General features: G+C 43.5%; 1 protein-coding gene across 16 annotated transcripts in view; it reads right to left on the minus strand.

The window, feature by feature from the left end:
* The window catches only part of IKZF2 (IKAROS family zinc finger 2), a 121,803-nt gene that overhangs the window by 48,948 nt on the left and 60,747 nt on the right, over nucleotides 1-12,108 (minus strand). For 12 of the 16 annotated variants that reach the window (XM_026119044.2, XM_026119279.2, XM_026119358.2 and 9 more), the window contains one exon: nucleotides 9,843-10,109. The exons of 2 other annotated variants lie outside the window; for them this stretch is intronic. In XM_026119044.2, the coding sequence (XP_025974829.1) occupies nucleotides 9,843-10,109 (267 nt within the window). The remainder of the gene's footprint in view (nucleotides 1-9,842; nucleotides 10,110-12,108) is intronic. 2 more of the 16 variants (XM_026119677.2, XM_026119598.2) reach the window with 1 other exon arrangement.

A 12,108-nucleotide genomic window follows, 5' to 3' on the forward strand; every position in this document is an offset into this window, starting at 1 on the left:
ATTTATTAAAGTTAGAGGCCGTTTCTTATGTATGACAGGCAAAGCTTCCAGCAGTGATTTTGGGCACTTCCCTTTTGCAGCATCAGCTGGAGGTGATTAAAGCAGCCTGATTTTCATGACGTTCTGAACCTCAGAGGTTTTATCCTTCATAAAAGACGAGATCTGTTCAAAATTTAGATCCAGAGCTGTGGTTTTGTGATATTTATCTCTATGGTTTTGCAATTATTTTCAGTACAGGTCCAATCCATATAAGTATTTAGAACCGATAATAACAATTTGTCTTGGACAGATATTCAGGTCTTTGCTTTACATCAAATCTTGCTTGCGTTATATTTTAATTCAAATCCCTTTTTAAAGGGTGCTTTGAATTGCTAGAGTGGTGTAAAGAGATTTGACCCAAATGAGGATCAGGCCTACAAAGGTTTGGGAGGTAACGAACACTGAGAAAAATCTCACCCATGAAAAAGGGAGAAATAAGCAAATTTGCATTCTCCATAAAACTAATTCATGAGATTTCTTTGATGCAAAAAGTTTAGACTTTGTCATTTTTCTTTTTTTTTTTTTTTTGTTTAAACAGAAACTTAATTCCTTACCCTCTTCCTTTACTCCATACATTCACGCACACACAAAGATTATGTTAATGTTAAACATTCATATTTGCCCTGGAAGGCTGGGATTGGGAGTGTAACAAAACACCCCAATTTTTCTTTAGGGAAAAAAACCTGACAGACTTGCAAAGGTTTTGGGCAATGACATCAAAACCATACTTTATGCCACCATTTGTTGAGGACACGCAGTCTGTCTCAACATTTTTGGGCACACATTCAACTCCAATCACGTACTTACGTCCCGCTGGGAACAGCGCAAATCAATAGGGCAGAAGCGTACATCTCATGCTGGCCACTTGCTTAAGCGTTTTATTGCAGCTAGGCTTTACTGATCCCAATATGTTTTTACCAGCTATGGCCCTAATTCAACAAGGTTCTTGCACATCAGACTTTGGATGTAAGCACTCATTCATTTCTTGACCATATCACCTACTATAGAGCCTTGGTCAAATTATGGTGGGATGTTCTGAGGACGAATTAGCTACCCTCAAGCACAGCTCTCATGAAAAATTACCATTCTGCTATCTGTCACATCTCTCCAAAACTTTCTTCAATTGCCTTAAAATGATTACTCTCTTGCTGGACAAAATTAATGGTACGTTTTTAATCAAAGTAGTTCACATGTCTAGTGACACGTCTGTTGATTCAAACGGAAGGAGAGGGAGGAAGAGAACTCTTCAAAGAGAGCTCGTACAGATGTCCTCTAGCAATCCTTGCTTTGCTGGTTTAAATCACTGCCAGACATTATGGTTCAGCAAGTAAGGGCAACAGACGGGAATGTGTGCCATATATATATGCCATACCTCTGCAACTCCAGTTCACAGGTATTAGCTGGAAATAATTACATCTTAAACCACTGCAGATGCACTGACGAAAATACTAAGGCTCCTGCAACCTTCCCAAGAACATCATGAAGTAATAATAGGAAACTGGGGCACAAACCTCTTTCCGGTAAGCTGAACGTGAGCTCACTGGAATTGATAAAAGAGTTTGTGGTTTTCTTTTTAAAGTTTCACAACACACTTTAAGGACCTGGTTAGCCATTATCATCACCTTTTGTAGCATTCTGAAATGCCCATAACTGAGATATGTAAAGAGTTCGCCTTAGGGAAAAAAAAAAATCTTTTTTCTTTTCTGTTTTACTTTCGCTGTCTGAGCAAACAGACAAAACCCCTTCCTTTCACACATTTCTCAGTATTCAGGAATGATAGCTTCAGTTTCAGGATGACAACATAAAATAAGGCAACAAGTTTCTTATTGAGCCTGAAGTCTTTCCTTTCACTCCCTGCTGTATTTAAAACTGTGCAGTTGATGTGTTTAACCCACCACATCACCAGCTTATCTTTGATATTCTTGGGGGCCACATATGAGCAAGTATTATCCCTCAATAAGCTGGCAGCTGAAGAGATGCTGAATGCCTTCAGCCAGGAATTCAAATAATCACCCCACTACAGTTCAGCGGCAAAGATGACATGAAAACGTTCATCACAAAGTCTCCAACAGTCTGCTCCTTTCTTGCCACAGACACAACCTGATACAAGAGCACATTTTATCTTAAGTAATCTGATACTCCTTATATCTATTTAAAATCAGCATCAATTTCTGTTTCCTACTGGTTTCAATCAGGTTGAATAACTCTTTTGATCTGTTGATCATACTTGCACCCAATCACTTGTTTCCTGCCACTTGTTTAAACTGCAGGCTTGTGGGGCGACAATTAATTTTAGTCACACGTCTGCACTATCGATGAACAGCTTTTACATTCAGTATAGTTCATCTGAGAGGCAGTTATCTAGTAGAAGGGTGCACACAAAAAGCAAAGACTGAATAGCAAGGAGATGTGGCTGGTTTTCCAAGAACTCTGCTGTCTGGTGCCCACCTCGGTTCTAGCAAACCAACCTCCTGCGCCACTTCAACGCCTTTTTGCTGGGTCGGAAAGCCTGGTTTCCACTTCCCTCTCCTGCTCCCCTTTCCTGGTAGGTTTGTCAGCAGTTCTCTGGTATTGCCATTAGTTCCTGACAAGCGAAACAACGTCCCTGACATCCTCATATGCTTAGCTTACCCTTCTGAGAAAAGTGAAAGTTCTCCTTCACAGCCTGAAATTAGTCATGCTTCAAACTAAGGGCCGCTGTAATAACTAGGCTACACTCCAAGATGCAGTTAATAATAATCAAAATAGATCCCTTATGAAGGCTTATCAGAGCAGGCTTAGGCAGGCCTAAAACGGCGGTATCGGACAGCAGCAATCTGGTCGCCGCGATGCAGAGACTTGCACACGTGAGCACTCGGTTGAACAGGGCTCTCTCGACTTCCACCGCATCTCAGCTTGTTTCTTCTCTACATGGCCGGCCCTGACGCACCCGAGCAAGTGGGCTTAAAAATGTTTTTGTGGGGAGGGGGCTGCAGCACAGACATATCGGAAACCACAGAGCTATTAATCAGGCTGCACACATGACTGTAACAGGCTGGTGACAAATATAAGCCCAGCGTGCATGTCACCATCTATAGTTACCTATGTATTTACCTTTTGACTCTATATGCTTATACAGATTTATTAAAATACAAACTCTCTTTAAGAAGGACATGTACTTAAGTGTGACCAAGTGAGCTTTTTAACACTGGACAGTTGAAATAAGTATGTTAGTGTAAAATATTTTTAGCCTACTTCAAGTATTAAACCTTTTTTCTATTTTAAAGCTAAAACAGGGCAGAAAAATCTCAAAGCCAAATGATTAAAAAGAAATAAAAACCCTGAGTGGGGAGAGGGAAAGGTACAGCCAATCATACAAAAATGATGTTGCTTTTCAGCTCCAGATTTCAGATCTAAAGTCAGACAAAACCAAGAATGCCTGAAAGTATTGTTCTCAGCAGAGAGAATTTAATTATATAAAGTTACTCCAGGAACGGACAAGGCAAGCTAAGCCAGAGCTGCAAAGTATTATCTTTCCTAAAAGCTTAGTGACAGGGGCTTGTGCCAGCAAACAGCTCTGTTAATTTAAAAAAAAAAATGCAGGCTTTTCCAGTTTTATAGTTAAATAAACTATTAACAGGTTTGATTTCAAATATTTACAACCAAGTTACAGTAATATCCTGCTGAAACTTCCAAATTCATTGCTTAGCATGCATCCATTACAGCTATTTCTTCTCCATGGAGAGTAGCAGCAAAACGTTACTGCTATTTAGACGCATTAGTATCTAAAGCACACAAGTGCACTTGCTGCTGTGTAAACAAACATGAAGATGAAAAGTGAAGCGGTCCAAAGGAGCCTGGGGTATTAACAAGGCACGGTCCTTTCATAAATAACTTGAGTTATATGGTACCTAGCTGCAGACTTCATAGTAAAAGAAGTGAGTATTGGCCATCTGATACAAGCTGCAACCAGGAGAATGAACTTATTAACTTCCTATTAATAATTTCTGCATTTTAGCATGCATATTTTGAACCGTACTTCAAAAAGCAAACCAACTCCTTTTTCTGCTTAACTGGAAGGCTTCCCTGTACAATACCTCTCCCTTGCCACCTTAGCACGGAAGCGCTGCGCAGAAGTTTCAGTATGAGTTACTCTTCTTTGTAATTCACACCAGCGCAAAAGAGATCAGTGACATTTTCTGTATCAAAACACAAATTCAACTGAGGATGAAGGGTATTTACAAAACTGCTCAAGCGTTTTTAAACGAGAGTCTATCCCAGTAGCTGGCAATGTATATGAGAAGAAATTCATAACTCTCCAAAGACAGCTAAAATATTTTAAGTTTTCTCTATTTTGAGTCAATTGCCTCCCTGCATCAGAAGTGTTATGTTGTTTTCTACAGCCTAAAATCTTCAATGAAAAATCTGGGAAAGGGAAACCCATTTCCAGTCTCATGTGCTTCCTGAAACACGCTATGCCCACAGAGCTCGCAACCAAATGAGATGGAGATTTTCACAACCCTCCTCTGGTAACTTTTGTCCCACTGAAACCAAATTAAGCTGTTCACAGATTAACACGCTGGTCATCCTCATCAACAGGGAAGCCTGTTTGTTTCTACAGCAGTGTTCAAGTCCGTCCATGTGAACATTTTAATTACTTAAAAAAAAAAAAAATTGATTTTAAAGTCTCTTCACAAAACCAAGGAAAGTGAGGATAGAGTCTTTCTACATATAAGAACCAGGTCCTTGTTAAATACACAGCTGACATTTCAGCCTTGTATGCTTGACACACACTTCTGATACAAAACGGATTTCTTAGGTACTTTTAAAACAGCATTTTTTTAACCTCTTAATGCAAAATTACCATGCCCATGCAGCTGCGAGAAAGTATTTGCTCATACCAATAATACTGATTTTTACCCCTCCGTAGCAGGTTTTTTCAGTTAAATGAAACACTGCTGCTGATTCATCAGACGCTGCAACTGCGATGATTCTGTTTTGTCCCAGGAGCACAAACGAAACGCTAGTGGCACTGCTAACATATCGACAGGCAACGAGTAGCAACGTGCCTTTACCCAGGCAAAATACGGAGCAGCAGAATTTGTCCCATCTATTTGTTTTTCTGGAGACTATCTAGTTTATATATTTACTGTTCTATCAGATTCATTTAACTGGCTGCACAGCGCTCAAAACCAGTGATTTTACTTGCTTCTTGTTGAGAAACTCCTACTTCCAGACAGGGCAACTTATTACAAAACAGTAGTGACATCTCTCTCACGAAAAGTTCCTGGGAAATCTTGGGTGATTTCCAAGTGTCCTCTGTATTTACGACCACAGTCTTAAAAGAGAACAAGTCTTTAAGTGAATGGGCAAAACTATCAGAAGGGCTTAGCTTCTGAGTACTGAGAGTAAAATACACCCTCACATCAGGAGCAATTTTGAAAATTTAAGCTCTCCCTCCTTACGCTTAAATAGGAAATGAGACTTTTAGAAAAATTAGACAATTTATTTCAAAAGGTAAGCAGAAAATACCACCTTTTTGGAAATTTGGCCCTACCATTTTTGATTCAGTGCCAAGTCAATTCATATTGCAAGAGGTAGGACTCTGCACTAGGTTACAAATTACAAAATAGGCCAAGTAAAACCTTTCTACTAAAAGAATAAGACAAGCAGTCCAACGGAGTTCATTGTAATGTGCTAATAATGACCATTTGTTTAAATTCATTCTTGGTTAACCACTTTAAGCACAGAAATCTGAAAAGCATGATTGGGTTTTTCCTCGCTTATTGGTTGTGTCCTGAAAGTCTGAACTCTGCATGAAAAAAAGAAAAATAAACTTTCAGAGTTACAACATTGCATATGTGCAATTATAATGCAATCCGTGTTAAAGCGGAACTTGAAAAACTTCCTCCCTGGCACATGATATATCTCATTTCACTGACTTCACAGCACCAAGATGCATGTGAAATGCAAGGAAAGATCCGTGATGCTCCTGAAGTCAGCACCCCGAGAGACGCAGAAACAACACTTCAGCAGCACCGAGGGGGCGCGGGGGGGGGGGGGGGGGGGGGGGGACTGCCATCCCCTTTGCCTGCCGAGCCGTACCTTGCACCCCCTGATGCCCGGGTGGCTGTGATGCTAATGGCAGAGCACTTCAGGGGGCCTCAAACCAAAACCGAGGCGGTAAGAAATTTCAAATCTGGCCCACTAGGAAATAGCCAGAAGAGGTGAGCAGCCACCCGAGTTCCTTTTTGTTACCTCAGACAAATTGGATTATTGACCTTAACTTCTTTCTCTCCTCTTTCCTCCATACGCCCCGACACAAGCGCCCGGAGTATCCCATGACAACATTATGTGACTAGTCACCTCCTGCGGTGACAAAAAACGCTGATAAAGATGCTGCAACCTCAGGGCATGTGCTGTGGAACAGGAAATTTTGACCAAAAGAAAATAATATGGGAGAGGAGGAAAGCAGATCAAGCCTAACACGCCGCTTTCCTGACACGAGTGGGTGGCACGCGTGGGAGGTTCCCAGCTCGCCACGGCAGCGAGCGCATCACACTTAATTCCTGTATTGAGCGTTTTATTTATTTTCTGTCAGCAATGACAAATAAATAGAAAGGCTTTCTCCCAACGGCCATGCAGATTACCCAAATGCTCCACCTGAATTACCCGGGCCTCAGGGAAACGCCGTGTCCGGCGGCATCAGAGGAGCAGCCCCAGGGGCTCTGCTACCGCGGTGCCACGGACCAAAGCAGGGGCATTGCTGCCCGGCTCTGCCCGGCGCGAGGGGGCAGCGGGAACGGCTGCTCCGGCGTATGAGCGACGGGACACAAAACTCCTCCGCTGGCTCTGGCCTTCTTTGGGGCACGGGCAATTTTCCGCCTCCCTGTGCTGAGCGAGGTATCACAGCGTGGCGGGGGGACGACTGCTCCTCGCCAGCAGATGAGCAGTGGCTGTGCCAGCCTGCGCCCCTTCGCGTCCCTCGCACAGCAGAGCCACGCGGCACGGCGTTTTACAGCTCTCCTGCGTAAGGGAAGCCGCAACCTTGTCCCGGCACACGTGCAAATTACAGCCTCTACTACGCACCGCAGGATTTTGTGCGACTTACATACCATGCTGTCAGGTTTTTTAGGAAGGGAAAAGCGCTTTCATTTCTGCCAATGCAAACAACAGGGCAGGCCGTGCTTTGGTGGTGTACGGCTAAGGAGGAGAGCAAGGCAGGAGTCAGCTCCCGGAGCGTACACAAACTGGCCATCAGAGGTAAGGACTAACATGCCAGTCGCATTAGTTGAAGACAACAACCATCCGCTTCCACTCACCAGGGTCAGCTGCCCTTCCCTTCCCCATCTCCCTCGGGCTGCAAAACCAGGCTGCCCGCAGGTCAGCTCATCCCAGAGCCAGCGCCAGCCCAGTTCGCCCAGCGGCCGAGGAAGTGGCAATGTATTTTGAAATACTCCACTTTAAAGGATAGCTATCAGGATGTTAAAAATACTCCTTAAAAAATCAAGGATGTGGAAATCCAAGCAAACTTCTCCTTCTGTTGTGGACAGTGAAGCAGCAGCATGCATTAAAAAACAAACAAACAAAGTGGGAAAAAAAAAATCCCCCGCAAAATTTGCCAACCAGTTTACTGATTAGAGCACCAAGCTGCACACTGAAAGGACTGCCATTTCTCTATGCTTGAAATCCTCTGTATAGAGGAAAGCATCACAGCTCCTGCACTCGGAGGGGAAGAGAGTCAGAGCTCTATAAGGATCCACCAGTAGCCCAAAGGGAAAAGCTACAGTTATGTAATTCCCATCTATACTGTTACACACACATGTGCGTGCGTACAGTTGACCCTGCCTGCACACAGACGAGATTTTGCTCTGTTCACTTTGAATATGCATGTTTTGCTTAAAATGAAAAAAGGCAGCCTGACTGTATTTCAAAGATATTGTAGTTACTCCATATCTCCAAAAAATGCAGTCCATTTAATTAAGTACCTAAATCTAAATTTAGCATGTCTAATTTAGCCATTCAAGTTCAAGCATGTGGACTCTGATGCACCTACAATACATATGCTCACATATACGCAAGCGCTAATGAAAACTTTTAGGGAGGTTGGAAGCTGGGTACTCAGTCTGTTATATTCCCTGCTGCAGCACTCTTCTCCTTTCCTAGTGAGAGCACGTCAAATTGTTAATCAAGATTTTGGTTCTCCACCTAATGCTTTTCCCCCGTTGTAATTGCTGTCTAAAATCATGAACGTATCATAAATGATACTGCAATGCTTTGCATTATACATTTATGCTAAGTTATTATCAATACAACTTATATACAGGGCATTAACTATGTAATATATATTTATTATTCCTCTGCTCAGAAGTTCTATTGATTTCTTCCCCATCAAGTGCACACTACTTGACTGCAAACTACTAGGTTTACAACAGGATTATACACAGTCTTTTCTTACCCTACCTTAAAACCCCACTTTTCTTTTTATATCCTAGCAGATATCTCACAGTTACAGTGAGGGCACAGACTTTCTCCCACCCCATTAAATAATACTGGGGAGAGATAAAAAACGAAATATCTTTCATTTTGTCCAAAAATATGAAGAACACAAACACCCCTCAGGCTCCAATACAGAACCCTGTGCTTAACCTTAATAAGATTTAAGCATGTGTCTTAAGTTAAGTATATATTGTAGCACTTTAGGTGACTTACATGCGCTTAAATCTCATAAAAGTTAAGCACATGCTTAAGCACTTTTTTGAATCAAAGGCTCTGCCAGATAGACTCTAAGATTTAACAGCATTGTCTTCTGGCATCACCTGTGCTTTTTTGCTGTTGGAAATAACTAACTTCCACCTCAGCAGCCGCAGAGGTAAGCGTGTACTAGTCCCATAGTTACCCCAGGTTGCAGTTTGCCATATTAGCTGAAATGCCCCTGAAATTCTCTGTTTTCTGGCCATATGGCGTCAAAGTAAAACCTTGAACTAGTGTAGCCAAACTCAGGAGGAACCATCTTTCAGGGCCCAAAGATGCAATCAGCACATGGCAAAGGTTTTGTTTTCCTCTTGAACTCCCAAATCCATAAGTAAGCTATTTTGGCCTCCAACCAAGAGTAGTAGTAATAGTAATAAATGATAGGAGGATGGAAGCACTAAAAAACGGTGCAAGAATGGTGTCTGCTTGGCCGGGGAGGGAAGCGCTAGCCCAGGAGGGCAGTTCAGGTGAGCTTTTCCTGATGGAGCTGTCACATGACAAGCCGCAAGCCCACGCTGGCACCAGGACTGCGAGGTAAAGCGTGTCCTCTGTGGGGTTTGGTAAGCCCAGGCCTGCCAGGTCACCCAGGTCCATGCCCAGCCCCCTGCAAAGGATGAGTGGGACCCCCAGGAAGCTGCTGGCACCATCTTCCTGTGATCAGCTCCCAGAGGCCTCTCCAGAAAACTCTGAGAGACTCAACTTGAAGGACCAAAACTCTTGCACATGCACACACACACAAACACACTTAGAGCACACACACCACCCATGCTGAAGAATTACTCTCACCATCTTGCAGCTGGTCAAGAACAGTAAAGAGGCTGATTTCCAGGCTTCTGTGCTGTTCTTGAGGAGCGAAGGCTGGTAATCAATGCCAAGAAAGCATCCTGCTTGCCAGCAACACAGCATCACCCACACGTAGGGAGCAAAGGGAGAATCAAAACAACACAGCCCTTCTTTTCCCTCCCCAGCCTCCTGCTACCCACAAATGAAAAGGGAAGAGAGAATAGTTGTCAGGTAACATCAACATCAGATGCCACAGGCAGTCACCAGATTTTCTTTCAGCTGCTTACCAGTGTGGCTCCTTTTATGTACCATTAGCACATTGGGCCCAATGCAAACCATGCCACAGACGTCACATTTCAGTTTACCATTCGGAAGCCGGATTCCTCCCTCGCTCGATAGCTCCTGGATCTTTCTGTTATCCGCCATCTCGTTATTCTCAGCGAGGGGCTCTTCCAGGCTGCTTCCTTCATCATGAGCCCTGATCTCATCTTCCTGACACAGGGGCTTCCTGTCAGATTCCTCATCACTTTGCATTTCTAGCTTTACTGAATTTGCTGAAATAAAAAACAGTAATAATTAAAAATGTGTATTTTCTAGGTTCCCAACTGCTAATGCCATGACAAATTTCTACTATTACTGGTATTGAAGCAAAGTCTAGAGGCTCAAAGCAACACTGGGGCCTCGCTGCAGTGAGGAAAGTGCATTCACAAGTTACACATGAATCCTCCCTCAAAGCCTATTCTTTTTTATATATATATTTTTTTAAATCTGTGTTCTCTATCTCTATTTCACAGCTGAGAAATTAAGGCTGGCTGATACAGAGATCTACCAAAAGTTGTGGTGATTACATAGCAGGCTTGAGAACTGAATACTGATCTCCTGCTTCTCAACCTGAAACACAAAAACCCTCTTCCTTCCTTTCAAGGAACCACCAAAGTCGCAAGAGCAGAGTACATCAATCGGACACGGTCACTACTTCCTCCAGATCTCTCCTGCCTCGTGTTAGCTCACCGAGATGCAGAGTCTTCCAAAGAAACGGCATGGCACTATCGCAGTCAGTTCACAGAAACAAGCCCACTTCACAAGCAAGACTGTGCAAAATGCACGGACCTAATGAAGCTTGTGGGCTGTGTAGGAAATCTCCAAAGCACCATGCTTGCACAGACAAGTTTCCTGATGGAGGGGAGAGAATCTCTATTCAAGCCTCTACTGCTTTTTTGCTACCATCTTCTGATTCACGTAAATGGGACATTGCCAAGGCAAACAGACCTGAAGTGAGATGTAATCTGCTGGCTTATTTACATCTGCGAGTGAAATAAGTGCAGTTCAAGATCTTTCAGATCTGCCTGTTTAGCCTGATGGGCTCACCACTGTCTTCTATGATCCTTAGGTCACAGTCCACATCTTCTATAACTAGCAAGAGCTTGCCAGATCAGCACATCTTTAAAGAAAAAGAAATGCAGCAGGCTTTTTCACGTAGTGCTCTCAGCACAGGAGTCTTTTAACAACCAGGCATCCACATCTCAATGTTTTGATGGTTGGTGGAAACTGCTGAAAGGACCGTCCCAGAGTCACACTCTCCATCCGCACAGTCAGCCAGAAGGCAGGCCCACGTGCCTGTTTCCATAAGCCTTGATCCTGCTGAGGGGTTTTAAAAGGAGGCGATTCAGCCTTCATATCTAAGCAGTCTTTGACCTCTGTACTAAGGCCATTAGCACAAGTGCCGATGACAGCAGTGGATTTGGTACGCAAACGTGTGCCCCGGGACCGGCCGGGTGTCCCTGAGCCCCTCGCAGGTGTGCTCCGGAGCAGCCGCTCGCCTCACTAGGCTTGACAACCAGACAGGAGAACCAGAAGTAAAGGTGTCACCACTGTGAGTCAGCACAGCTTCAAACAGCTGTCCTGGTAAAATCAGAAGAACTAACCCTATTCGTTACACTTTCTCCTCCGTCCTCTTTTCTCCCCTTTCCTTTCTCCAAATTTACAGTTAAAGAAAACATGCGGCGCAGAGACTGATGTTGATGTTGCAATGCTAAACCATTATTGTTACCACTAGGCAAAGCATAATGAAAGGGACAAAGGCACCAGAGGCCAAACAATGGCAGGATGCTGCTTTTTAATCATAACATTGTTGAAATACATCTTCCACTATTCATCAAGGCACTAATGGGACTATTACTAAATGTAATAGAAAGTACTATTACAGCAAAGCCCATCCAGAACAAGGACACAGACAGATCACGGCAGACTAATATCAGCACAGGCTCTGTCATCAAAACATTTTATAAGTACAAAATATCCGATCACTTCATTTATAGAAGGGAATTGATATTTTGTTGCCACAGAGATGCATTTATTGTTAAAAAAAGAAACAATGGCACACAGAGAGCTCAACTGTGACTTAGCTACAACCTCCGCTGAGGAGGCAGCGCACAGCTGTACTGTCCTAGGGGCAAGCCGGCTATTTCCACCTACATGCAACGTGGTGGGAAGAACACCGGCCCCCGGGGACAGCACACTACTCCATGGTGCTAACCTTGGGACAGATAGTAG

Source organism: Dromaius novaehollandiae, chromosome 7, assembly GCF_036370855.1.
Source record: "Dromaius novaehollandiae isolate bDroNov1 chromosome 7, bDroNov1.hap1, whole genome shotgun sequence".
In the NCBI taxonomy this organism is placed as follows: Eukaryota; Metazoa; Chordata; class Aves; order Casuariiformes; family Dromaiidae; genus Dromaius; species Dromaius novaehollandiae.